General features: G+C 38.4%; 2 protein-coding genes across 2 annotated transcripts; one reads left to right on the plus strand and one right to left on the minus strand.

The window, feature by feature from the left end:
- Window positions 1–124: 124 nt before the first annotated feature.
- On the plus strand, window positions 125–24709 carry ccdc191 (coiled-coil domain containing 191). The gene is made up of 18 exons (XM_041967835.1): window positions 125–400; window positions 1042–1080; window positions 1212–1347; window positions 2837–2989; window positions 3136–3314; window positions 3463–3686; window positions 4963–5109; window positions 5238–5429; window positions 5649–5898; window positions 6589–7007; window positions 8746–8837; window positions 11297–11379; window positions 11454–11555; window positions 11665–11808; window positions 13955–14107; window positions 14447–14601; window positions 19128–19288; window positions 24633–24709. The coding sequence occupies exons 1-17, from the start codon at window positions 338–340 to the stop codon at window positions 19267–19269; spliced, it is 2673 nt and encodes an 890-aa protein (XP_041823769.1). The 5' UTR covers window positions 125–337; the 3' UTR covers window positions 19270–19288; window positions 24633–24709.
- On the minus strand, window positions 20116–24766 carry zdhhc23b (zinc finger DHHC-type palmitoyltransferase 23b). The gene is made up of 4 exons (XM_041967838.1): window positions 24624–24766; window positions 23076–23762; window positions 22587–22754; window positions 20116–20574 (listed from the first exon to the last, which is right to left on the minus strand). Exons 1-4 carry the CDS (start codon window positions 24764–24766, stop codon window positions 20307–20309), a joined length of 1266 nt encoding a protein of 421 aa, XP_041823772.1. The 3' UTR covers window positions 20116–20306.
- Between the last annotated feature and the right edge of the window lie 3045 nt (window positions 24767–27811).

Raw genomic sequence — 27811 nt, forward strand, 5'->3', positions numbered from 1 at the left:
TGCCATGGTTACTGTAGACACGCTGAAACTACAGATAGAGCATAATGGGACACGTAGTTCTGAGCGTCTGTATTTATGCAGCATTTGGCAAAGAAAATAGCTATTTTACTACATTACCCACAATTCTCTTTTATCTGAATCGCTGGTAGTTATGTACCGATCGTGTTCTACCATCGTGCTTTGTAGTGACTTATTAACTCTGTTTGGCAGTTGAATTGAAAGTAGTTAAATAATTTGAAGTCTGAAGTTTGGCAACGTAATGTTACAAAAATTAGGTTTAAGTAAGTTTGCATTCTAGTTCTTCTGTAGGCCTCCTGTGAAAATGTAAAACGTCGGGATGACATTCCCAGGTCACAATCCTAATCTGTTCAAGTGGAAAAAGCTCAGGTCTGAACATAAGGTAAGCATGGATTATTGTCAAACTTCCGTAATTATTTGATCATATTTAAATACTGTGAAAAAGTGTCCTCTCCCGTTCCACATTTTAGATTCAAGCTCCTCAATTTGGAAATCCAAAATATTTTCTATTATATTTTCACCCTTCTGACTTTTACCCCAGCTATATTAAATCTCCTAGAAAGTCTCAATGTAAACTGTAAAAAGTGTCTATTTGGCTCTGTAAACAGGGATAAGGAGGTAAATGCATGGCTTTATAGCTCATGAATGGTCAAGGTTAAATGTCATTCAGGTGTTTCTCAGATACTTGCATACTTGCAGCTGTACACATCTGTAGTCTGAAACTAATATGGCTGAATTGCTACTGGTGAAGCACTGACTTTTTGAAGACTGGGAAATGATTTTTAAATAATCTGGGGATTTAAGGCAATAGCTAAGCTTTCCCGTGACATAATCCGCAGACATCCGACCCTTGGCTCAGCTGCAATTTGCACACAGCATCTCCAGCTCAAGGTGTCACTGCACTTGTTTTGGGGTTTTAAAACAGGCTAAAGTGACTACGGGAACAGCATTTGTGTTGCACCTTTAGTTTTTCTTTCAAAAGGTAAATGCTCTCTCGTGAAATATTTTTCTTTTCTAAAACAGCTGCCTGAAAAGAATGGGGATATTGATCAGTGGAGAAAGGTGAGAAGAACTCATTTGATCTGGTTGCATTTTTATCTCTCATATTGTTGCATTATTTTAGATTCTTTTGGGCCTTTGGACATTTTTTTCTTGACAGCCCATCATTTCTATCCTTTTTTTTCTGTTTCCAGCGGGTGGAGATAGCCTCTGAGTTTGCTGTTTCCGAGGTCTTCTCCCATAAGAAACATCATTCAGTACTCAGCAGACTAGCTGTGCCTTTGCAAAGCTCAGAACAGCTAAGAGATCATGACGATGCCTACAGTGAAGGTAGGTCAAGCCATTAAAAATACAAATGTCTCTCTATAGAAGTGAAAATTGTCATCAGGGGTTAAAAAGTATATAACCCTTTTGAATTTTCCCCATGAATATGATAATCATTTCTGCGTAAATATGACCTTAAACTTTAATATAGTCTAACACCACTGCTAAAACTAGAAATAGAAATCCTAAATAAACAAAGAAGCAAAATGCAGTTTACCTTTTATGTAAATCAAGTGTGTAGAAAATGTGTCAGATATATAAAACTAAATGGTGTAGAGATCTCTTAGTTAATTTAAAGGTTAAATTAGATTATAATCAATGAAATCATAAGCAGGTGCTATTGGTGGGGTCTGTTTGAGTAAAAAGAGAAAGGGTGCATTCAAGCAGTCTTTTTACATAACAAGGTTTCTAACTGAGTGGAAGAACTTGAAAGTATCTAAGTGGTTGCCATGAATAACATCTTTTTATTTCTGTAACAGTATGGAAAGGAGCATCAGCTCTTCCTTTATTATTTTGTGCAGAATAGAAAAAAATTGGATGATCCCTTATGAGATTAAAAGAAAATAATGTGGCACAAGATTCAAAGAGAATCAATTATTTTTATACACTTGTATTATGTGGGAGTCCTGTTGATAAATACGAGGGCAGGAAAGTGATTGAGTAATTACTGAAAATATTATCTTTAACTTTAGTGTCATTTTCTTTCTTTATTTTAATAACCAAACTTGATATTTAATTTTTTTTTATGTTTTTATCTAATTATTTTCATAGGATAAATATGAAAATAGCACCAATGGAACAAAAAGATAGATATGACATTAATCAAAGTACCTTTTCATCCAATATTTTTTTCTAAAAATCTGCAGTTTCACATCACAGTTCACAGCTTTTTGCAAGTGTGTCAGAGTCTCATTGCAGGGTGGTTGTCTTTTCCTAAATCCTCACTAATTCCTCTGTTCAATAGTCCTTAATCTCAGCCATTTATCAGATAGCCAGGTTTTCCATCAATCTAGCAAAGTTTTATATTTATAATGAAATGAACAAATACATGGGAGATTTTTGAGGATTTCAGAAAAAATGTTTAACTTTTTCTTACTGTTTTTGAATTCTCTAAAGAGTCTAAACTCCACTGATCCACTAACAGACAGACTCTATAAATCGAGGAAATTCAAAACAGCTGTTACCTCAAAGAAATCAACTGTACCTTCTAAGTAGTTGAAAGCCTTCCTCACATTATTTAGTGTTAATATTTATAAGTTAAATGGTACTTAAGTAAAGAAATCACTGTCATCAGTTTGTTATAGATCACATGGAGAAGCCAGAAGACTGTAAATGAGACCAAATATTGTGAACTACCACAGTGATAGTTTCATACTGTGGTCCTGTTTTGCAGCATTAGGCCCATAATAGTTTGACATCACTGATGATCAATTAATTATAAACTATACCAATACATTCTTTTTAAAAGATTAAATAAAGTGTTTTATCCTTGCAGCTCAGGCTCTTCTGAGTGAGTGGTTGAATAGTAAGTTAAGAGTGGAGCTGGAGATGGAAGATGAAGATGACCTTATCTGCTCTGCTGAGAGATCACGCCATGTAGCGCAAGCTACTACCCAGCCTTCTCCCCTCGCCTACAACAACTTTAATGGTACAATTATGAGTTAGTTTCTTAATTAATCTGAGTATAGTTTACTTCATAGTTTCCCAGAGGTTTACAATGGATGATATACAGTACAAATATGCATTAAACAGATATATGATTTCTCTTTCACATTCTTTTTGCAAAAAAATTAGATCTTTATAACTGCCTAGCAGAAGAAGAAGAACAATCTGCTGTTAACAACTTCCTACAAGATCTAATGGCGCAAGAAGTACTGGACCCTGGGATGATGGAGGAACTTCAACTTGACGATAGAGAAACAAGAAAGAGATTCAGAGACCCGTTCATCACCATGGAAGCACGCCACCAGCAGGTATGTGACTTGCATACATGTCCTGTTCCTCAGGTTGCTTGAGAGATATGAATGCCATGAGTAGGTTTCCCTGAGTGAATAAGCTGCAGTGATGGGCACTCACATGGTGTTCTCAGTTAATGCTAATTGCCACTGATTTCCACTGGAGGTGCGAGAAAACAGGGCTCGACGGGAGGCTGAGAGACAGAGGCTGCAGAGAGAGAAGGAGGCTCAGCGGGATGCCATTAAGGAGGCGAAGAGGAGGGAGAGAGAAGAGGAGATGAGGCAGAGGGAGGAGGAACGTAGGCAGGAAGAGATGGTGCAACAGGAGATGGTGAGATTGCGACGGCAGATGGAGGAGAGGAGAGGCCTGGAGCGTCTAGTTAGACAGAGGTATGCTATTTACAGCAAGCAATCAGTCCCATTCATGTAAAGTCACTCTCAGTCTTTTAAGTGATTGGACAGTTTATGATCTGATTTACTCCCTTTCCATCTAGCAGGCTAAACTGATTACTTGTCTGTGTTGTCACAAAGATATTTACAGTTTAAACTTGGTTTAAACTCTGTAAATGTGTCATAGGTAACTTTATATATATATATATATATATATATATATATATATATATATATATATATATATATATATATATATATATATAATATTATTATTATTATCATTATTATACTTAATTAATTCCAGCTGGGAAATTCCTTCTCTGCATTTTAACGCATCCTAGTTCCAATAAATCCTAGTTCTAATAAACCATGAGCAGGGAGCTGCCAGACCACCTGCATCCTGCAACACAAGATGACATAAAAATATAATAACGACTAAAAACCCCGATAATATAAGACATCAGGCTTATACACTGACATCACAAGCATGCTATGTTTACAAGAATGCTAAAATATTCTTAACAGCAGTAAACACAAAGCACTTAGAGTATTAGGATGATAAAAAAAAATGCTATTATTTTTCTTTTTTATATATTACATTTTGAAACCAATGTTTTGGAAAGGTTAGAATTGATCAGGCTGGATGAATGCATAACCTGAAATTATTTCCCAAGTTTTTATGAATTGGGGTTTATTGCATACTGTTATTGTCAAGTTAAAGGCCTGTTTATACAGCGGCTGGGAAGCTGTGCAAAATATAATTAAAACAGAATGCATGTAAATCAATTAAAGCATGTATTTAATTAAACTTAGTAAAAAGACATATCAACATAACTGGAAAAACTAAGAAAATTGAATGTTTAAACATTGGCTCCTTTTTTTAAGACTCTTTATTTATATAATTTTTTTCTTATAATGAAGAGCCATTCATTTACAGGCCAAATTATGGGCTCTTTCAAAATTTGATTCCTACTACATTTGCCGCTGCACCCATTGCAGACAGTCCAGTTTAGATCCCTTAACGTGCAGTTTTGCATTGTCTTGCTGAACTAAATTGAAAATTAAAATATGTTGTTCCAAAATCCTTTCAAATCATTTAATGTTAATAAAGCATTCAAATATGTTAAAGTCATCCAGGTCACATGCTCTAAAGCACCCCCTTACCATCACAGACGCAGGTTTTTGAACTGCACTGAGAACAATCTGGGTAGTCTTTGTGATTCCTTTTGGGGAAACTTTTAGACTAAAAATGATCTTTTTGTTTGTTGTACAGAGAAAGAGAAAGAGCTGAAGTGCAGAGGGAGACCGGTGACCTCCAACCAGCACCAACATTTCTCACTAGGCAGCCACAGCAGGATACTGAGCGACTGCATCAAGAAAACAAGATTCAAGCAAAAGTGTACATGACCAACCTCAAGGTAGAGTAGGTGTCTGCATTGTGTATGTGTGGGTTACTGAAAGGTTGATGCTATACCTACGATATGTTTTCATATAGATTTTGTTTACATGTGGTGCTACATATGTGCATACATTTCTGTGCATGTTTTAGTGTCTGCAGAGGCATTTCTCTGGGTGGTATTCGGTGGCGTTGGACCGAAAACTCTGCATGGATAAGGCTGTGGCCCTGTGTGACTGGAGGAGGCAGCTGAAAGCATGGCGAGCATGGCGAACAGTGGTATGGGCAGAAAGAAAGCAGCGAGAGGTGGCAAGAACAGAGGAGGCACTCCGAAAAGAAAACAGGCAGGAAGCAAAGATTATTGATGTTAAAGAATCCAGTTAAAGTTTGCATTGTTTTCAACCAGCACTTAAACAAAATTGTACACTGTGTAACACAACACAAATATCCCAAGTTAGACTATTAATTAGAAGTTTCTATAGACTACGTGATTGAGAACATTTATATTGTGGGGAACTTGACCCAGTTGAAAAAAAATGTGATTTCATCCATTTCTCATCCAGGCAACACCAGCTGGCTGTGGAAAGTGACCGAAGGCGGTTGTTACGACGATGTCTGAATGAGTGGCATTTATGGGGCAGGACGGAAAAGCAGCAACGTAAACATTTTGCTCAGCAGCAGGAGATCAAAAGCAGGATGGCTGCCTTACTCAGTGCTGCATCTGCAGGCAAACTAACAGTCACAGAAAGCCCCTCTGATCAACCAATAACAGCCTTTCCAGAGCTTCTGAGCCAGTCTGGGACCACACTGAAGGTGAGAGAGGTGCACTCACAAATTCTCAGCAACAAAACAACCTCTTTATTAATGCCTCCCAATGAAAACAACCTGATGAACCGTATTTTAAAAAATGACCCAAGGATCACAAGCATAACTAAAACATCAGCCCTTCCTTTTACAGGCCATGATAAAGACTAAACTAATAATTACATTTTTTTTTTTGCGGGGGATTTAATTTGAATAAGATAACCCTCTTCTAACTTTTTCTTAGCCTGAGAGGAGGAATACCAGGAGAGCACAGAGCATATGGAAAGTTTTCTACATCAAGTTTAACATTGTAGAATGCCTGGACCTTTAACACTTTTCTATACGCTGCTCTTTGTCATTGCACTTCATGGTTAATTCTTCTGTAAGTCTCCATTGTAGGCAAAAATCCCCCAAAAGAGGGGAAGGATGGGCTCAGGGGACCAAAGAAACAGGACGTAAAGTTAAAGTTGCATGAGTTAACAGTGGATGGGTCAAGAAAGAGGCTATACGTTCAATAAGACCTCTGCTGCTTATAGAATTACTAGAGCGGGACAAAGTCTTATTAAAGTGCACAGAGATTCTTAGTTAAACTTAAACTTCAGCTGTGTTACCTTTCCTGGTTCTTTGCAGACTTGGCTGATTTTGATTTTTCCTGTGTATAATCTCATCTTCTCTGTTCTGTTAATTGCTCTTTACAAGCATCACTATAGGTCAAGAGATTTAGCTCTTAACAACTCTGCGGTGCATCAGGACAAGACTTTGGTGGGTACCGTGTCTCGGCCTTTTCAGCCATGGCAGGTGACCCGGGGCCACACAGTGCCTACTGCTGCACAGTTTCAAGAGGCATCTCAAAGAATGGAGGGCACTGTCCTTGCCAATGTAGAAAGGAAGGTGTCACAGGGCAGCCGGTTTGAAAACAGACACACTGTCCAGCAGCAGATCATCACACAACAGAGAAAGCTGCTAAAAGAACAGCAGGAGCAAATTGCCCGACTGAAGGAAAAACAGAAAGTTATGGGTTTGGAGCTGGAAATGGAGAAAACTGAGCAGCTTGCCCAACTAGCAGTGCTAGAGGGCTTCAGACCAAAGAGCCAAAACTTCAACCGCAGGGAGCAGAGGTAAGCTCACTACACACTATAAAAAATTTAAGCCACTATATATCATCTTCAGAGTAGCAGGAGTAAACTGGCTGATTTTTTGTATCTGTCACCTCACAACCACCTAATCTTGAAAGCAATTTTTAAGTTGTGACTGTTACATAAGCCATCCCTTGTTAAGACTTGAAAAATTTTAACTTACTCCTCTGGTACTGGATAATAAATAATTTACTATATGACGGCTTTATAGATTACTTACAAGCCAAAGGTAAACTCTATCTGGCTTAATTTTTCTCAGGCTGTGAAAACTCTTCTCACATTCTGGAATCCATCATGTCCCTGATAAAAGGGTTAAAAGTCATCCCTTCTTTACATGGTAAAATATGAAGATAAGCTTATAAGGTGTTAAACCAACCTTTAATAATCCATTAAGCTGACAGCTTCAAATGTGAATAGCTGCAAAAGACAACATCACGTCACTCAGATGTTCTGCAGCAGTTTCCCAGAAAGTCACAGGTTAGAAAATTTATTTAGTCTACTTGGATGATGTGTTAGAATTTGTGTGGGAATATAGAAAACAGATGGATAGTGTTGTAGAAAAATCACCAAGAGTCCGAAATGAGTAAAAGTATATAAGGTTTATTACAGGAGAAGTATAAAAAATACAGGCAAATACTTGCAAGTTTCAGAGCTGTCTTGTTGACCCCAGAAGCCTACAAGAGGACTCTGACTTGCTACATTTTAGGAATCAGTTTTATTCAACCTGATCCAAGCTGAAGGCCAGTCTCTGAACTGATAAAAGGAAAGGAGAGACTGTGAGGCGCAGCTCTCTTATTGTCTCGCCCAAACAGGCTGCTATTTTCTAAACAACTGTTCGTATCTAGCAGCTGCCCATCAGTCTCAACCTTTCCCCATATCACGAGTCTGGAAGAAAAGTGGTCAGCCTGACCTGACACAAGAGCACAACAGGAGAATAATAACTTCAATGTTCTATATAAGGAAAATACACATTATGAAATGTAATTGAGGGTAATAAATGAATAAATGTATCGTATGAATAAAAGAATGATTACACTTGTGATTGTTATGTGAGTAAATATGATCGATTATCATATGCATTAAAATTGCTTCCACAATAGAATCAAGGAGGATGGAATAGCAAATGTTGCACTATACAGAAATATAGGTTTTATGTTTTATAGTACCATTTTTAGTTTTAGACCTGTTCATATGAATATTTTTTAAATGGTGCAGAAATATTTCTACAGAACAAAATGATGTGCAAGGACTGTTAAATACATTACTAATGAAGATTAATATATCCACAAAAAAATAAGAGAAGAAGCTTTGGGTGAAAAGGCTAATTGCAATAATGAAATTGAATATGCAAACTAGGCTATATCTAATTAAATATTCACAGATTTGCATAAATGTCTATTAGACTATTGCTACAAAAACAATTAATTAGGGTTACAATCATTCTCTATTTAAAAAAACATTACTTTTTAATATATAAAAGAGCAGATAGTTGCACAAAAGTTTATAAATTGTTCGTCCTGGTTTGTATACAATTATTATTTATTTATGCTGCAGCTGAAACACATTTTCTAAGTACAACTCGACCATATTTCCATCATTATGACCAGTCTAATGTCAGTTAGTTTGCCTTTCATAAATACCCATCTGAATAATGTTGTCAAGTAAGGATCAAGTTCATGTGAGCATGCAGCTTTTGTGCCTGTGATCATTACTTTTCCAGCGTACCAAGGGCTGCTGGGGAACCTCGCAGTCAAACAGCACCTTCAAGGAAAACTGTCCCAAAGCAGACAAGCTCCCATCCCATCATCACAGGTCAGTCTAAAAGTTCCATCAGTCTGCAAAATAAACACCTGAATATGTAAACAAACTCACAATAGTTACAGTATGAGCGTAGAAAATGGTGTGATGCCTCTGGATCACATTTCAAAGTCCTGGGTGGTACTTGTTTTTTTTTTATTATTATTATTATTTATTTATTTTTAATCTTAGACTTTCATGTAATTGCAGAAATTTTCAGATATACATGCCCTGAATAGATTTTGTGCAGTATGTCAAAATATGGAATTTTAAGCTAAATGTCCAAGTAAACTAGAAAATGCTTAGTGAATCCAGACCACAGCTCACAAACGGGTGAGTCCAAAAGCTTTGGCCTCTAAATGCCAGCCTCTAAATGTTTGCTGTGGCCATCAAGAAGGTTGTACCTATTTGCTCGTAGTCCCTAACCATCCATTTTTTGCAATGATTTCAAGCTCTTGCTTGCATTTTTACTTTTCTGCCAATATCTTGCAATGTTAAATGTGTGCTTCAGATGAATGTCCTGTCAAATAACCTTAATCCTTTGCATAAAACATGGTTTTCCCTCTTCAATGCCGTAGTAATCTTTTGTTTTCATCATTCTTTTGATATATCCAATGCCTCTGGAGACAACAAAGTAGCTGCTGTGTCGGTATAATTTTTTACTTAAAATAATTTATATTCAGTTTCAGTTCCAATTCATTAGGTGTTAACCCAAACAAAATGATCGACTTGTACCAAACTTTTACTAGTCCATCTTCCCCTATCGGGTTCAGTTTATTTGTCTTAGAACAATTAACTCAATCCCACCTGGCTTGAATAGATTAAGCAGTTAAATTAACAGTTGCATAAATTTGACAGCATTAATACTGCCTCAGAGTCTTTTGGAAAGCAAAGACCTACTTCATGCCAAACTATCTCTATCTTCTTTTGCTTCTTCCTGGGCAAACACCATCAATAAAGCACCCATTGATTTTCCTGCATGGATGCGGACAAGAGAAACCAGCCTGGGGCACCATTTCTGTTGCAGCTCTGACTTTTGACCTTCTTGAACAAATATATAGCTTTTCCTAGCCCTTCCATTTTAAATACATACATGTGTAAGAAGAAAAACTAAGAATAATAGCTTTAGAAACTTCACTCTTACCTTAATGCAATGTGTATGACCATATACAGTACTTTTATAATCGGCAGACAATGGAGCACAACACTTAATTATGTATCATTTGGCTAATCATGTGCGGAAATATATTCTTCATATCAAATAATTCAAGAATGCATGTCTGCACCCACAAAAAGATGCCAAAGGGGCTTTGGACACAGCAATGCTTGTGTTTACTCTCCCACCATTTTTCATGCAGTGTGGCTCTGCAAAATAATTGTAATCAGCAGTAATGAGAGAGCTAGCCAACATCTTCAGTCTCTGTATCCCTCATTCCCCCATCCATCTGTCTTTTGGGTGACCTTTCCACAACCAAAATCCCACAGCATCTCCAAATATTCACATTAATAGCTTCAACATTGGTGACAGAGAGCATATTACAGAACTAGCAACGAAGGAGTTAAATTCTCAATAAACCATTGACTCAAGGCAGGTAACAGACCAGGCAAACTTACACTTCAGGTCCATAAGGAGTAGGAATTATCACCTGGTCTCCTGCAGTTAAAAAAAACAGATTTTTCTTTCATTACCCCCACAACTTGATTCAGGATGACTTAGACTTCCCAATGCTATGAAATCCCCACACACCCACAGTATGCATGCATAACACTTGCCTAGCAATGAAAGATTTTTTTTTCTTCCTTCCTTAAAATTGTGGATTGCATTCCTTCTAGAACACCTTTTTGGTTTCTTTTCTCCATAAAAACATCCTAGAAAAAATGGTTTATCTTTTACACCCCTCATCTCCCCTTTTTTTCAGTAACTGTGTCCTTCATGGTCTTTACCCATCAAGGCTTATTTGGTTCAGTGTGCAGCATATGGTACAGTCTGAGAGCACACTTACAGATTGCTCCAGGTCAGCCTGAAGCTCTGGAGATGCCTTGCAAGAAGTTTTTTCAATAAACTGCAACAACCTTCAGATTTTTCTGGTTGAATTTCTCTTCAGTGAAGAATCCATTTTTTGACTATGATACTTATTGGGAACATGGACTTTAAGATCTTTGGTTACTACCTTGTCGGCACTGAAATTATGTATTTTGAAAGAGCATTTCTGATATGCTAAAAACAGCTTATTTGTATGTTCATTATCTGCAGTAAAACCATTTATTGTTTAATGTACTTCATTTGAAAAGTGAACATTTATTCTTTATTTCTGTACACCATGTTTTCTTGTTTGGTTCATTCGTCCTTCACTTCTTGTAGCAAGTCCAGAATTTGACATGCCAATTATAGAAAAACCTGCTCACGTCCACACCTGTGATTACTGTTGAAGAAAGCCTTACCCTCAACTCAGCCCCTTTCTGTTTCTCTGAAGCCATGGAGGCTCGGGCACAACAGCGCGCAGAGCGAAGGAAAGAGGTTGAGGAACTCAAGAGAAAAAAAGAAGAGGAAAAACTGGTAAGTCATTTCTGCATAATTGTTCAGGGACCTCCAAACATTAATAATATCAAGCTCACATACACACATTTCAGGCTGAGTTAAAAGCTGCTGAGCAGCAGAGGCAGAGAGAGGAAGAAGAGGAGAAACGCAAGGCTGTGGAAAAGCGGAGAGAGGAGAAGAGGTTGGAAAGAGAGGTGAGGTGTACTTTACATTTTATTGACATTCACAGAAAAGTCAGTACATGACATATGCAGTCTCTCTTGTGGCAGAAGATTTAAAAAATGTCACCTTCTGTCAGTGCAGAGGGAAGAGGAAAAACAGAGGCAACTAAAAAGGCAACAGGAACTCATGAGACTGGCCTGTCAACACTACCACAAAACCTTGTTGCTTCGGCGAGGCATGACACCTTGGAAACGTCTGATTCAGTTCAGAAATGCCAACATGGAGGTAAATCTGCTGCCCTCTTCATTACAGCTGCTAGCATACAATGAAATACAGTCAGTCCAATCACTTATGACTGTGAGCAGCTTAACATTTAAGAAAACTGCCCTAGGTACACCTTGAGCTCTCCTTTACTGAAGAAGTACAAAATAAAAGAATAAATAAAAACAAAAAGAGGAAACTTCTGTACTCCAGCTGTAAGTGTGGCTCAGAAAACAATAATTTGAAGTACGCATAATTGGTTTGAATAATAAAAGGCACATGCTGCATATGCATTCTTTGGACACAGACATGAAATAATAATGCATATTTAGTAAGCTCATATTATTCTTGTTGTGCATTTTTCTTTCTTTAAGTGGGTAATGGAGCTTTGCATAAAATTACTCTGCAAAGCAACAAAGTCCAAACCTCAGTGAGCTGTCCACTCCCACAGTAGACAGTGCTCTCGAATATGTTTTCATGGTCCAGCCAGTGCTTCCTGTTTGTAACAACATCCCTGTATAACATCTACATCATATCTGCAGTGACTTGCACCCATCAAAAATGAGCAGGGTTTACATGTATAAAGAATGGGTTCCCACAAAAACTAGATGTACACTGTCTCCTACTTACAAACTGGTATTTATAAAGGAAGACAGACACCTCATTCATTCTTCAGTCTATGCATACATACCTTTTCAGAGAAATTCAAGCCTGAAATAGCTGATAAGTGAAAGTAGGGGGAAGAACTGCAATATAATTTAACACAAAATGAAATAGGCAATTCCACTGAAAAGGTATGACAGTGAGTTTTACTGATTTTGTTTCTTATCAGTTTTCATAATTTAGGCTACTTCTGGGTGCTATGAATATCTGCAGTGATGCGGAACAATCATGAGCTGCTTGGTCCTTGCGGAAAGACCTTTTTCTAATGCGGCTATAAGTAGAGAACGGATATGTAGAGATAAATGGAATTTTCTAGCACAAGACTGGCTAAAAATGCCTCTGGGAATAAATCTAGTGCAAGTGCATAAACTTTGACAGTGGCTGAAATTTGGCTTTTTAACTATTTTAAAGTAGTTGTACATATATTTCTGCTTTGTGCTTATATATAGTTTTGGTAAAGACAATGCACATAGTTTTATTCATCGGGCCAAGAATGCCTTGCATGTCATTTATTTTTGATTAAGCAGCTGATCAGTCGGAGCAGACTTACCTTTTTTGGAAGAGCCTCAACACAATATGAGTTCAAAATGCCATAATAAGGATTAAATAAATGAATAATTCAGAAATGTAGGATTGAATATTGAGATTAGTAAAGTCTTCTACTTTTTTTGCATTTATCAGTTTATGTATTTAATTATTACTTTATGTATTTTTTCTGCAATTATTTATGTACATAAATGTTCATTTCCACATCAATTTATGTATGTTTTACTTTTATTTCTTTATTAATAATTTTATTTATTTCTGCATTTATTTATTTTTTATGGATTTCTTTCTTTATGGCTAATGGTAGGTGTTTCTATCGCCGTTCTAAAGCTGGACTGATCACCTGTGAGCAACAATAAAAAAGTAAATGCGGAAATGAATATAGAAATAAAGAAATACATAAATGAATGAAAAAATATTCATTTTTATTCATTTAATTTTTCTGAACACATTTAAGTATTTATTTCTGAGTATGACATCTTTAGTCTCCACTGCATTGAGGTAAAATAAAAAGTGTTTTATGAACATAAAGGATGTAAACATATTATTGAGCATCTTGCACTGGAATTAGTGAACATGTATAGTAGCCTAATATGGGCTTTTTTAAATAAACTCTCTTTACAGAACTGTTTTTATTACTTAAAGAATATTGCTGTTTTAAATACCTAATATTTTTATTATTTTACAACAATTGTGAGTTATGAGTAAAATTAAACAAAAGTAAATATAGAAAGTAGTGAAAATACACATATATCCACCACTCTGACAGACCTATAGTATTTTGGATATCCACATGTAAAGCAAAGAAACATGTAAGTACAAATGTTCAAAAATGGTGCTGTGCTTATATGTTTCACAGCAAGAGATAAAACAGGCTCTTTGTCCTTCTACACACTCTGTTGTTTCTACCTGGCAGATATGAAAAAGTGTTTCTTCTTTTATTCTCCCCACTCCCCACCAGCTGGCCAAGAGTCATCACAAACTCCTCCTTCTGAGGCATTGCGTTCTGAGATGGCAGCAATCAGCAAGAGAGTCCCTGTCTAAGAAAGAGGCTTTAGCTGACCAACTGCACCAGCACTTTTTGCTTCGGAGGAGCTTAAGCTGTTGGAAGAGAGTGTGTACAAACCTGCATACATACACACAAATTCTAGCTATTCCATCAGAAACTGCTTAGCAACACCTTTTTTCTATATTTTTCTTTTATATGCATTCATTCTTGTTTCCAGATGTTCAGTCATAAACAAAATGTTTTGAGCAATCTCCATTTTTTCCAGTCTAAGCAAAAGCCTTTGTCACTAACTTTATTGTATAACTTGTGAATTTTACTGCAGAAAGATGGATCTGATGCCAATTAGCAGCATTTTTCCAACTAATATATTCATACTAAATTTACTGCTTGCTAATGACCCACTTTCACAATATGCTTGTCCCTATGTGATGTGGTTTGTTTCAGCTGAGAGACATATGGATGATCCAGGAAGAGCGAGCCAAGCGTCTCTATCGTAGACGTACTCTTAGGAAGTTTCTGCTGGCACTACTGGACCACGTGACCCAGGAGAAGCTGGTGGAATGGGACCATCAGGAGCTGGCTCATGAGCACAATAACAGGTCGGCTACCCCTGACTTTGCCATATGTTCACTGTCAGGCTGAATGGATCCTAAAGTAATATGACACTGCCAGGTGATACATTGAATTTAACAACCTGTTAAACTTAAATTGCATTTTAAAATGCAGTATCTGCTGAAATTTTTGCCAGTACATCCAGCAATATCAATCCTTAGAGGCTTTTAAGACAAACATTAATTTAATGTAAAGACTTCAAAGGCGTGTCCTATAGAAAGTGGAATTATTTCAAGATTATCAGCTGCTGATCTCAAACTAGATTTGCTAGCAATTAGCACAGATTAGTACAAATATGAAGTATAAGCACTTTGGTCCATGATTTTTACAACTTGTAAAAGTAGCACAGTTGGAGCTCTTCTATTATAAAGGCAGACTGATACAAACTCTGGTTGAAAGGGTTTGTGTTGAAATTCATTTCAGTTAGCATGACAAGAATTGCAGCTATCAGCCTCAAGAACACTTTTCTCATCACAAGTACAGTAAGTTTTATTTATGTCATCTTAGTGTTAGTTTGCTAAATATTTGTTTATCAATGGATTAGACAGCTGGTCCCTAATTAATCCTACCATGATGCTAGCAGCTAAACACTTACTGAAAGAGATCCAACTACAAAGATGCACTGCCTGCCCAAAAACAAAGTCACCACCTGGATTTAACTAAGCATATGGATACGAACCTCCCATTGGATAATTACTGCATGGGCAATTATCTTTCAGCTGGCAACAAGTTATTTAACTCCAACTGATGCAAGGAGTAGCTTCTCATTTTTTAAATGGCATGCATCAAGCAGAGAAAACATCTAAGGAGATTGCAGAAACTACTATAATTGTGTTAAGAACGCATTATAAAAAATTTAAAGACAGTTGGGAACCATCATCTTAAAGAAAGTAATGTGGTTGGAATTTCCAACCCCATTCAGGAATGACAGTGATTGGTGATCACTTAAACGTGAACATTTATTCTTTATTTCTGCACACCATGTCTAATGAAATGTTTGATGAAATCAAATTGAAGAAAAACAACAGTAGAACTCAGGGCTATGTTGAATAGTGAAAGTAAGAACATTTCCACACACACAATGCAAAGAGAACTCAAGGGATTTGGATTGAACAGCTGTGTAGCCACAAGAAAACTACTTATCAGTGAGACTAACCGGAGAAAAAGGCTTCAGTTTGTTTGGGAGCATGAAGATTGGACTCTTTAGCAATAGAAAAGGGTCATGTGGTCTGATAAGCCCAGATTTACCCTGTTCCAGAGTGATGGGACCATCAGGGTAAGAAGAGAGGCAGATGAAGTGATGCAGCCATCATGTCTAGTGTCCACTGTAGAACCCTGTTGGGGCAGTGAATCTGAAGTTGCTGCAGTTGGTCAGGTCTAGGTTCAGCAACATTATGTGTCCGAGGTCAGCTGACTATCTGAGTATACTCAATAAACAGATTATTCCATCAATGGATTTTTTCTTCCCTGGTGGCATGGGCATAATCCAAGATGACAATGCCAGGATTCATCGGGCTCAAATTTTGAAAGAACGGTTCAGGGAGCATGAAACACCATTTTCAAACATGGATTGGCCACCACTGAGTCCAGACCTGGGGCCTCATTTATACACTCATTTATACACAGGACTTCCTGTGAGGACACGTCTGGTGCGATGCTGCGTGGAGTCTCTAGCCTCATCGTCTCGCTGCAGCACTGCTGACCCAATTGGAACACCCAGGAACTATAAAGAAATATTATTTAACACTAAATAAACTGCTACCAGTCTCAAATGTATCTGTACATATTTATTTTATACCTTAAAGCAAAAGACTACATTACCGGCATCATTAATGTCACTTTGGGCTGTAACGTCTTGCCTAAATGCCCCAAGTGGAAGGTGTTAATGCTCACCCCTCCGGGATTTAAACTTCAATCTCCTGCATGGCAGAAAAATGCCCTATCGACTGAGATATCTCAGCTGATGCCTCTGGTGTGTCTTGCCTTCTGACACTGCAGTGACAGCATCTGCCACCTGCTGCCACTATTCTACCTTTCTGACACAAGTCATGCCCACCAATTAAACATTTTTACGTTTTTCACTGTGGTCAATCAGGAGCTCTACCTCACACCATGAAAAATTCCACTTCTTCCCTCTTTTTTCCTCCCGAGCCACCATGGAAATGATGTAATGAATCTTTATTATAGACGTCCACCTGACCATTTATAGCCACCATGTGAGCGTGGGAAGGCGATCCCTCACGTGCATCCGCTTTAGAGTTGATTCTGATTTATAAATATATAATATAATATAATATAAATATAATACAGGTGTGGGACACTTTTACAAATCTGAAAATTGAAGTGCACCACATTTCCTTTTTGCGCTGCAGACGCCACCTGTAGTTTGCTTTGCTAAGCACAGTTTTATGCATGAGGCCCCAAAACCCCATTGAGAATCTTTGGTGTGTGCTGGAGGAGGCTTTGTGCAGTGGTTGGGCTCTTTCATTATCAGTACAAGATCCATCCATCCATCCATTATCTTGACCGCTTATTCCATTTCGGGTCGCGGGTGAGCTGGAGCCTATCCCAGCATTTTAACAGGTGAGAGGCAGGGTACACCCTGGACAGGTCACCAGTCTGTCGCAGGGCCAACACAGAAAGACAAACAACCATTCACACACACACTCACTCCTACGGAGAATTTAGAGTGTCCAATTAACCTAACATGCATGTCTTTGGACGGTGGGAGGAAGCCGGAGAACCCGGAGAGAACCCACGCATACACGGGGAGAACATGCAAACAGTACAAGATCTTGGTTAAAAATTAATCCAACACTGGATAGAAGTAAATCTTGTGACATTGCAAAAGCTTATCAAAACAATACCACAGCAAATGCCTGCCTTAATCAAAGCTAAATGTGGCCCAAGAAAATATTAGTGTGTGACCATGGCCAGTCAGAGTATAATTTATGATTTACTATCTCTGGTTGTGTATCATGTAAATGTTTTTTCCTAAATTATCACAATGTGCTCTCTTTGCATAGCTTTGTAGCCACTTATTGTGGTCATTTCGGTTTTCTAAAAGGATTTTTGTACTTAATTTAGCTCAATTTAATTTTCTTTTTCACTGTTTCCTTGTAGAATTTTTATATCTTTTCAAGATTTTCTAGGATAGTGCCAGAACTGCACCTTATGAATTTTTAGGACATTGCAGACATTACATTTTAAATAAACACTACATAAAATTCTAACCTTAAACTTTTGTGCTTCTGATCCATTTGATGGCACTTTGATATTCATTCTATACATTCCTGTAGCCATCATTGCCTTGCAGCATCCCAAGTCTGAGAAACCACATTTCTTTTTATTTATTTATTTATTTGTCCCAGATCACTTTACAATTGCATTTTGCTTTATGGCACCATATAAAGATCTGACAAGAGTCCACACAGGATTGACTTTCACTTGCTGAAGAGAGCTCAGAGAAGAGATGGGATGCAAGACATATGCTGAATTAGCCTTCATCAGGGAGTGCCAGAATGTGAAAACCTGTCAAAGTTCAATAGTGCTTTAACAAAGTGTTTCTAGAGATTTCATCATATTGCCTTCAAAATTGCTCAGTACAAGTTAATGAAAACCTTCTAAGAGGCTGTTCAGTTCAGTGGGATGGCCTCTGTTCAACTCCCACATACACGATATCCCTATCCATTGGCGACGGTCACATTTAACAGCCTAAATTATTGTTCCAAGCCAACCCTACACATCAGCCTTAGTCTTAACATAATTATTACAATACCTCAATTTACTCAGTCATTATTCCAGTAGCTTCCAGTACTAGAAGGTCAATCCTTCACCATAAAATAGGAAGTTGCTGTTACTCAATGCTGCATTGACCTACACTGGAGATATTTTTTAGTATTTATAAGTCTCAACTCAAAAAGATATTTGCACATCAGTACCCACTCTCAGAGCACCACCTAGTGTCAAAGTAGAGTCGCCCCGATTTCCCTGATATGTGTCGCAGCCGGTCGCAGCGCAAGCCAGAGTTCTGCCAAGGTGCGAAAGCTGTTCATCGCTGCTTGCAGCTTTGATTATAAATGTCAAATTATGACCCGATTAGGGAAGTAGAGGAAAAGTCAGACTTCCTAGTCAGAAAGGTTCATATCATGAGAAACCTAAAATATTTAGAACATATTCATTTTCAAGCAAGCATGTCATATGCAATTTGTTATCAAACCTACAAATTATGTTTTATGGTCTCCCTTTTACAATTGAAGATAAAAATATTGATTTCTGTGCAATTTCTGTGTCAATGCCACAACATATTAATAAACGGCAGCCATTCAAGTGAGATCTGCTGAATGACCACGGGCTACAGGTGAACTCCCACTGGGCCAAGCTGCCACTGTCAACAAGTCCCAAATAACATGTGAAAACTAATTAGGTGACTTTAAGCTAGGTCTCTATAATCCAGTTTGTTATTGCTCATTTGCTTTGTTCCCATCTGTCCTTCCATCTGTTTGCATTCCAGACGGGTGGTACGACAATGTTTCCTGGCCTGGAGGAATCTTCCAAGTGTGCTACGCAAGGAAAGGGAGAGGGATGGGCGGCGTGAGAAGCTGATCCGGAAAGTGGTGGAAGTTCTGCCCGATTTCTGCCCCCATCCACTGTAAAGCCTCTGGGAGAAACAGGGTGACAAACTGCAAACCCACACCAGCAAAACTACACAAATCTCAGCATTACTTCAATGAGGACAAATGAGGATCTCATCTTCATTTAATAAAAATAAATAAAATACATCCCATAAAAAAGAAAAGAAAAAACACACAGGCAGACAATTGTATCAATACTATTATTAGAAAACAAGAAAATGTTTAATTTTATTAAAGGGCTGACATGCAGTGTCTGTTAAAAGGACCTAAAAGCTGATTTATCAAGCTGACATTCACATCCATTAAAAGTGTACTAGTTCATTTGCCTTTTTTGATATATCCAAAGTAGTTTCAAGTTGAAGTCTGTTTACAGCTTAAAATAAACTATAAACAGTGTCACAATTCATTTCTCAAGTTCTTAAATTAGCATGGTGGAGAGACTGGTATGCATTCTAATATCCATGAAGGATTTCACAAGTAAGGCAAAGTACTATGATACAAAGCTAAAGGAGGTATAGTGAGCAAACAGACTATTCTTGATCAAATTAAACTATATGCATTTTTTTCTACTCATCTTGGTCTTGAGTAAAAAAAAAAAAATACCAACAAAGATTAACCAACAGCCATCGTTTTGCTCATGTTTTTCTTGTTTACAATCTTCCATCAAGGCACTAGGATGTAGCAGAAGCATGAAGTCAATGTTCCAGCTCGAAGAAAACATTCGGAGCGAAGGAAAGAGTGACATTTGAATGACTGATGAGAACGAGGCAGCAGTGGTAGGCGAATTAATTTGAGTGGCGGTGGATACAGCTGCACAGATGAGATGCCAGTTGTCAGTGACATTAATAGCAGTGGATCTATGTTATTGAGTGCAAGTTGTTACTGCCAAGTGTCAAGAGTCGGTGCAACTCTGGAGCTGCATTTGCTTCTTAAAGAGATGATGACAGCACTCTAGACGGCTCTCAGGTTTGCAGTCAGTAGCAGAGGGTTGGTTTGGGTTCAATAAAGAGGCCATGCTGCCATCCAGTGGACAAGAGAAAATAACAGCTACAACAGTTTCACACCAGGTCTGTGGGAGAGGGTGGGCTGAGTTTGTTTCTCATGGTCATGAACTCAGACCAGTTGCCACGGAAACCTTGAGAGTAAATGCCAGTGTCCACAACAAGTCCCCAGTAGGCGCTACGGGCAGTTTTCTCTCTCAGGGCCGTTCGTGCTTCACGCTCAGTCACATTGTAGCTGATGTTGATAATTTGCACGACTAGTAAGTGGAGCAACCCACCAGTCACAATACTGCTGTACCATGCACAAGTGAAACAGAGCGCAGTGCTGGAAAACAGAGGAAAAGGGATAAATCTCAATGTAAAAACACAGTAAAGATGACAGACACGACTGCTCATGACTCAGTGTAAACAAGAATATAATTCTTTTCAACAAATATCCGGTGTGAGCAGATTTAAAGACATTGGTGGACACATTAAAATGAACCAGTTTCTTTGCATACTGCTAACATGAGCAGATGACAGCCATTCAATGGGATATTTCCAGTGGCCTTTTCTAAGTCTTCGCTACAGCTGTGCTGGCACAGAGGCTTTTAACTACTTCACATCCCTCTTGTAGTTCCAAGTAGAAAATACCACTTACCCTATGTCCAAAAGCACAATGGCAAACATTCTGAGAATCTCTTAAAACTGATTCAACATTACACTGATGGAAACCTAATGTCCAATATGCAAGAACTTCACAGAAAACTCTTCTTTCTGGGAAAAATGTCAAAATGCCCCATGGTGTCTCACATAACTTGTTTACTGAGCTATTCAAAGAAAACAGTTTTGCTTGATTGCTGCTGAAAGTTGTGCTTCACTCCCTGTTGCCATCTGAACCATGGAAGTTCATTTTACACATAATTTAAAGCTAGTCACTGCGCAGTTGAGCATAGTTTGTGCAGATTAGCAAAGTTTAATACAATATGAAAATGGTGCCTCACTTTCTGTGACTACTGTGACTGAATACAGTTATTTATTAGATATTAATTTCCTGAAGTGCTGTCTAAGCAAAAACATGAACAATTTAGTTGGGTGGCAGTCATTCTGCATCTTTATGCAAAAAAGAAAGCTTGCTGATAAAGACTAACTGATGCATAAGATGCGATGAGTATTTTTGTATAAAATGGTTTGCTGTTTTTTTTTTAATAGACTTTTTCTTCTCACAGAAGATAAATTTAACAGTGAAGTTGAAGTCAGTTTGCTTTGCAGAGAGATTGGAATTGAGGGCCAGTTGTAGGTTAATGTTATCTGCAGGTAAGAAAAATCGGTTTTACGAAGCAACTTAAACTAAATAATCCTTTTTATTTCACTTGTCCAAAGGTTAAAGGGTTTCCTTATTTAAATCTGAATCTATCTAAAGTATAGTCTGTGGCTTTACAGGTTTTATGCTAAGCCAGTGTAAATGTGGGTATTATTTAAAAAGCCAAATTCAGTGACTTTAAACAGAACCTGTTATGATCAGTTCCAGCTTTATACTTTTCCTAACTTTGCATGATTCACAATGCTCATTTTCTCTTCAGATTAACGCTGTTAAGAAAAAATAATTTCTTAAATTAAACTGTACGTTTTCCAGCCTGAAGATTACAGTGTGTGTAAATGTGTGTGTGTGTCTGATATCAGCAGGAAGCACTGGGAAAGACAGACTTATAAGGGTTTCAAAGGTCCAAAAACATTGTTTTCAAAGTGTATAACCCCAAATTCAGCCTCGGTCCGTAATTTCAGCCATTTCAAATGTGGCTCTAGTGAGCTCTAATGAGAACGGGCTGTTTTTGAGTCTGAACCTTTAAAAGTTCATGAGTGGTGCCTGTCCACGCCCCTCTCTGGGAGAGGATCTGGCTTTCGCTTGCGCCCATTCTGTGATTTTAGAGGGCAGACTCAGCTAGACGGGGGGTGGGTCAATGACAGTATCCACTACCAGGGATATTGGCTATTTCCCTTTGTGAGATCACAAAGGGAAAGGTCTTAGATTCATCCGTTTGAACACACATTCACTAAAAAGTGGAGCAACCAAGTGAGAGAGGAGACAGAATTTTCTCATTTTTGGGCCTCATACACAGGCTATGAGGACACATATGACTGTTAGAAAATCTTTAGAAGGTGAATTCTGCATAATATGGGACCTTTAATATCTGGCATTGTGATAGTTTACATGTGATTGAAAATAAGAAACAGCCATATGCACCCTTTAACTCTGAAAAGAGGTGGAAAGAAACTGGTTTTAATACTTTAGAATAAACTTAAAGTCACATTCTCATCCCCGTGTAAACATTTATGTGTAAATGCTCTCTGTAGTACCTGTACTGGTTGTAGACACCTGGGCAGTAAAATAAGGCTGTGAAGAGGTTTTGCTGTGGACATACACTCTGCAGCACGAGGCTGATGCCATACAGGGACGTCATCAGGAAGAAGACGAGTGTGAGCAGGAAGCTGCAGTGATTGGCCTGTCCCACGCAGCTGTTTATCCTAACCCGGCACCGACAAGAGGGGATGCACAAACACACAGTGCACACACAAGCAGACAGAACATCAAGACCATAAGGTTACACTGCACACACACATGCAGGAATACACATATAAGTGAGAGCAGGTAGAGGCAATGACATGTTAATGTCCACCTGTGATTATACAAATGGACACAACAGAAGACCAAGGAGGTCTCAACAACACAAAACACTTGCTGAAACAAATGTTTATATTTAAAAAAAATCTACTGACTGTTCAAACAAACCATGTTTGAGCTGTCAGACAATGAGGAGGAAAAAAAAACATTTTAATAAAACCCACCAGACACAGTGGTGGTCAAGACGCAGCACGCAAACACCACAGATCCGACAATGTCCCGCCCTCGGAGGCCGCACCACCCGGCAAACCGGACACCAGTTTCGTCGGTTATTTTCTTTCAGCTCATGCCCCTCATGCTCCAAACTCATCCGACTGGCTGCTGTCAGCATCACATCCTTTCTCCCCCCATTAAGAGAAGAGTCTCTGTCTGCCAGGGGGCTGTAATATGTCACCTTGCTGTGGACTTCCTTTTGATTTGGCCGAACAATGCCAGGATCTCTCTTGGTGTGGACAAGAGCTAGCAGAGTGAGAATGACCCCTAGACTTACAGCTGCCACCTCAAGCAGACCAACATCCCCATGTGGAAGGACCTCTGTGATGAACAAGTAGTACATGTATGCCAAGGAGAAAAGGGCTAGGCTGAGGAAGAAGAGCGTCCGTCCTTTTTTACGGTGGATGAAGTAGTAGTACCACAACACTAAGCCGGGCAGAGCTGTCAGAATAACCATGCCGAGCAGGAAGTGGAGAGCAGCCAAATGAAGTAGGGCAGGGAGGAGAATAAGAGGAGGGATGATGGACAGGTCTAGTTTTCGGGCTCCGCCACACAACCAGGGCACACGAATCCTGTCTGAAACAAGTGCAGCCACCTGTGACAGGGAATCGGGTTTCTGAGGCTCTCTCTTCAGAAACCTGAGGGAACAAAGAAGAACCTGTAAACACATATATCTTTTAATGAAGTTATAACAAGGACAGCGCTCAGCTACATTCATTTACTATCACAAACCCATTTAGTGTTCTTAGCAACTCCTCTGCATTCCTTCCATTGATGACCAGATGATGTGCAGATTACCTATAAGGCCAGGAATATACTTGCCTTTTAATTACCAGCCCATGTTGGTAACCAGCTCCTTTACTGGTATATTTGTTTGTATACAGTTATACACTATTGCTTTAATTTCCCACTAAAGGTCACACCAGCAAATTCACAGTACAGAAAATCAAAATACCAGTAATCACCTAAGCTTAAATTTGCCACAACTCAAATAACATCCCTCCTATAACTGGTTTGTATTTCTGCAATCCTAACACCAAAATGACCAGCAACAACTTCAGATATTAACTAACTGTGGAGTCTTAATTTTCTTCCCCAAACAAACCATATGATCCATAAAAGACCATAAGGAACCTGTCAAAGTCCTCCTTTTCCACCCGAGCCCATTTGTGGTGTGTGCTATGGAGCGAAGCCACATATTCATCTTTTGATTTAAGCTCACTTCTTTTCTTTTAATTTGTCCCAGTCTTCATCAGGTCATACGGCAAGTTTTTGATGATAATGGATGATGTGTAAGACTGTAATAAAATGTTGGGCTTTGCGTCATTAAACTAATAAAGACTTCATTTAGATAAAGTTAATCTTTGGGGAAAGGTTTCGATATTACCAAATAAAAGAGTCTGACAATCACCAAAGTAGGTGGGATTCATGCTTTTGGGGGCCATAATTGCTACATTAATTGTTAGTAGCTGCCTCGGTGTTAATCCGAATTGTCTCACCTGTCACAGGCATCATCCAGGTCCTCACAGTCGCAGCAGCAGGCTGCTACATGGCTGCGCTCTCCGTGCCTGTTCACATACTCGCAGCAGCACAAGACGTCCTCATCTGCATCCTTTAGCACCTTGCTTGCTCGCTTCTTCATGACGGACAGTAACACAGCCTGTCACAAGTTTTTAAAGAAAGAAAGTTTACCATTAACTACATTTTGTATGTCTACTTTATAGTTGAGATCATCGAGGCAGTGGCCGATAAGCCACAGGAAGTGAGACACAATAAGTGAAAATTCCTCTTAAAACCCACTTTGCTAAAATAACCTTTGCATACAGCAGATTACCATCCATTTGCATGTGTTTTAGATGGTGGAGTGGTTCCAAACTGACTTACCATGCAACACTGCAGAGCAGACCCTGCTTATTTGGCCCAACTCAATCTGTCTGCTTCCCACACATCTGTCACACATCTGTCATGCTTTAATGATTTACAGCATGGGATCCTCCCACTGGTACAGCTCGCCAGCTTATTTATAGCACAGATGGATTCAGGTTGAGGTGTTGTCGGCATTTATAACAATCACAGGTCTTCAGTGTCTTCTTAATCTCATACTGATGACTTAAACGTTGCCCCCTTCAGCTGAGTCAAAGCTCTCCCTGTGGTAGGGGATCTGGCCTTATTGAGTGGAGCTAAACCAGCCTCTGGTCTAGTCACTGCGTGGCACATTGTGTTAATATTACTAGTGATCTGTAGTCAAACTTAACACGATAAGAAGGATGTTAGGATCAGTAGAGCTCACCAGCATCTCTCTAGTGAGAACAAACAGCCAGCTCACTGTAGGGGTCTTAAAAGAAGACAGATTGGGTTACATGCTGATTAATGGTTGTGTGGCAGGACCAAACAGCACATCTGCTCCCTGATGAAGAAACTGTTTTTCACTGCAGCAACTTTATGTGTTCTTAGTTGTTTCTTGTGTTATTATGCATTTCAACATTTTTTATTCTTATGAGGAACGGTTTAAAAGTCCATCCATTCATCCACTTTCTATACCACTTATTCCAATTCAAGATCACCGGGGAAGCTGGAGCCTACACCAGCAATTAGCTGGCGTCAGGCAGGTGCCAGTCCATCACAGCATCTAAAAGTAATTTCTCCTAAAGGAAGGTTACTGTGAATTTAAATAAAGTAATACATGATTAAAGCTGAAATATTTAACTGATTATGAAAAAATTGGCAATTAATCTGCAGCAAATTAAAGGTTGTGGAGATGGGTGATGCCTACAACATTTAATTAGTGCATAAAATTACTATTATTTTTCTTCTTTTTTTTTTTTTTTGCTTATCACTTGTTTGTTTTATGTGTATTCTCTGATATCAATTTTTAACTGTGTTTATTTTAAAGCAAAATGTGGACTGAAATGAGTTCATGTGGATTTCAGGCTTTTAATTAAATAATTAAACGTTCAATAAAATTAACATTTTGGAAAAGAATAACTCCATTGTTTTTCCTTATTCAAAATTCATTCATCTATTCATTTTATAAGGATGCTAAATATGGATGCTAAAAAAATTGTATTTATATTTAATATATCTCAAATTCAACTTGCTTTCATTCATTTCTGGGCTACTCTCGTTTACACTTAATCAGATTATAGCAACAAAAGTTTGTTGAAAAGTATGAATAAATATCTTATACTTTCTGAGCAATGGTGCGAGCAATGGTGCGTTTCCGGGTTTTGTAAACACAGTAAATACCATAACTTACTGTGCTATACAGTAGCCTGAGGCTTCCTGCCTTTCACTTGGACAACTTATTAAATACTAATTTTCAGAAGATACAGGTACCAGCCAGAGGTCACATTTAACACACTCTTGGTTACTTCATTTGCGACTCCAAACAGCGCAGAACCATGTTCGTCGTCACCACAAAGAAACGACAAATCAGCTTTTAACATACCTGAGCACTGGGCTGCTACATACTGAGGTTTCCTGCAATGTCTGGTAATAACAGACACGATTTCCACCCACAGAGCTTCTAAACGGAAGTCTTGGTCCTATCAGCAGCGGTCGTAGCCGGTGCTTCTATCCGCTACGCGACGCTAGGTGTGGCGCGAAGTTCACCTGAAAGACATCAGTTGCTACGGACGGAAGTTGCGTTCAAGTATCCGAGTGGACCGAGGGGTTTATGATTTGGTCGAGTTTTGTGACTCTGCTGCAGAAATGAACAGTTTCCCTCTTGACGTCAGATGAGACACTCACCCCGCCCAGGACTCGTATACTCCCACAGACTCGCATGTTCTGTCACAGACTGGAAGGACACACTGTCCATTTACAACGACTACAGCTCAGTTATGGAGGAAATAAACCTGGTACTTGCTGTGCATGCACACTTATTCAGTTTAACCATGTCCCCAAATGTCCAATTAGGTCAAATTACACAAATATACTATAGTCACTATATTTAGGATACCCAGTCCAAACCCACTTTTTACTTTTGTGGCTGATATTTGGGCCTCTTAATACAAAAGCATTGTACATTAGTCCAGTGCCAACACATGAACATAAATAAATGAAAATAATTAAGCTTTTGTGAAATACCAATCATTTGACCCAATGCGTTGTTTTCTGGAACATAGAAATCCATTTTTTAAGTGTTGTGCTGTATTTAACAAACTCATGTATTTTAATAGCAAAAAGAAAATGGAGCATCAAACTGTATTTGATCCACGTGCTCATAAGTAAACAAGAGGTGTAATGAGAATGGTAATGCAATCTTACCACACATGCTCTATCATACCTTCTATGACACATCACAGTCTATAGAACCAATGTATTTGTTCTAGGAATAAATAGAAACCAGCTACAGGTAAATAATTAAAACCACTCTAAACAGTGTTGTATTTCACCAGTGACAAAAGAGCAGACATGTTTGTCTTATGCTCCATTTAACATTTGGCTTTTTCCAATAGGTAAATGCAGTTTCTCCCTTTTACAAACGAAAAATGTACAGCCGAAGTCCAGGCATTTAGCATTTTTCAGTTAGTTTAGCATTATGTTTTAGTATACACCTATATGGAAAATTTTAAATGAATTTATAATGAAAAAATAAAAATATATATTAAACTTGCTATACATCCATGTGCAGATAAACATGTAGGGTACATGTGAAGTCAGCTCAGTGTGTTCAACAGCCGAA

The sequence above is a fragment of the Melanotaenia boesemani genome, chromosome 18 (assembly GCF_017639745.1).
Source record: "Melanotaenia boesemani isolate fMelBoe1 chromosome 18, fMelBoe1.pri, whole genome shotgun sequence".
In the NCBI taxonomy this organism is placed as follows: domain Eukaryota; kingdom Metazoa; phylum Chordata; class Actinopteri; order Atheriniformes; family Melanotaeniidae; genus Melanotaenia; species Melanotaenia boesemani.

Coding starts and splice junctions, on each gene's coding strand:
- ccdc191 (XM_041967835.1), top strand. CDS start 338: ATGACATTCCCAGGTCACAATCCTAATCTGTTCAAGTGGAAAAAGCTC. Junction 5,110..5,237: donor TACATGACCAACCTCAAGGT/AGAGTAGGTGTC, acceptor GTGCATGTTTTA/GTGTCTGCAGAGGCATTTCT. Junction 7,008..8,745: donor TTCAACCGCAGGGAGCAGAG/GTAAGCTCACTA, acceptor TTACTTTTCCAG/CGTACCAAGGGCTGCTGGGG.
- zdhhc23b (XM_041967838.1), bottom strand. CDS start 24,766: ATGAAGAAGCGAGCAAGCAAGGTGCTAAAGGATGCAGATGAGGACGTC. Junction 23,763..24,623: donor CTGGATGATGCCTGTGACAG/GTGAGACAATTC, acceptor TTGTTCCCTCAG/GTTTCTGAAGAGAGAGCCTC. Junction 22,755..23,075: donor CTTGACCACCACTGTGTCTG/GTGGGTTTTATT, acceptor GTGCCGGGTTAG/GATAAACAGCTGCGTGGGAC.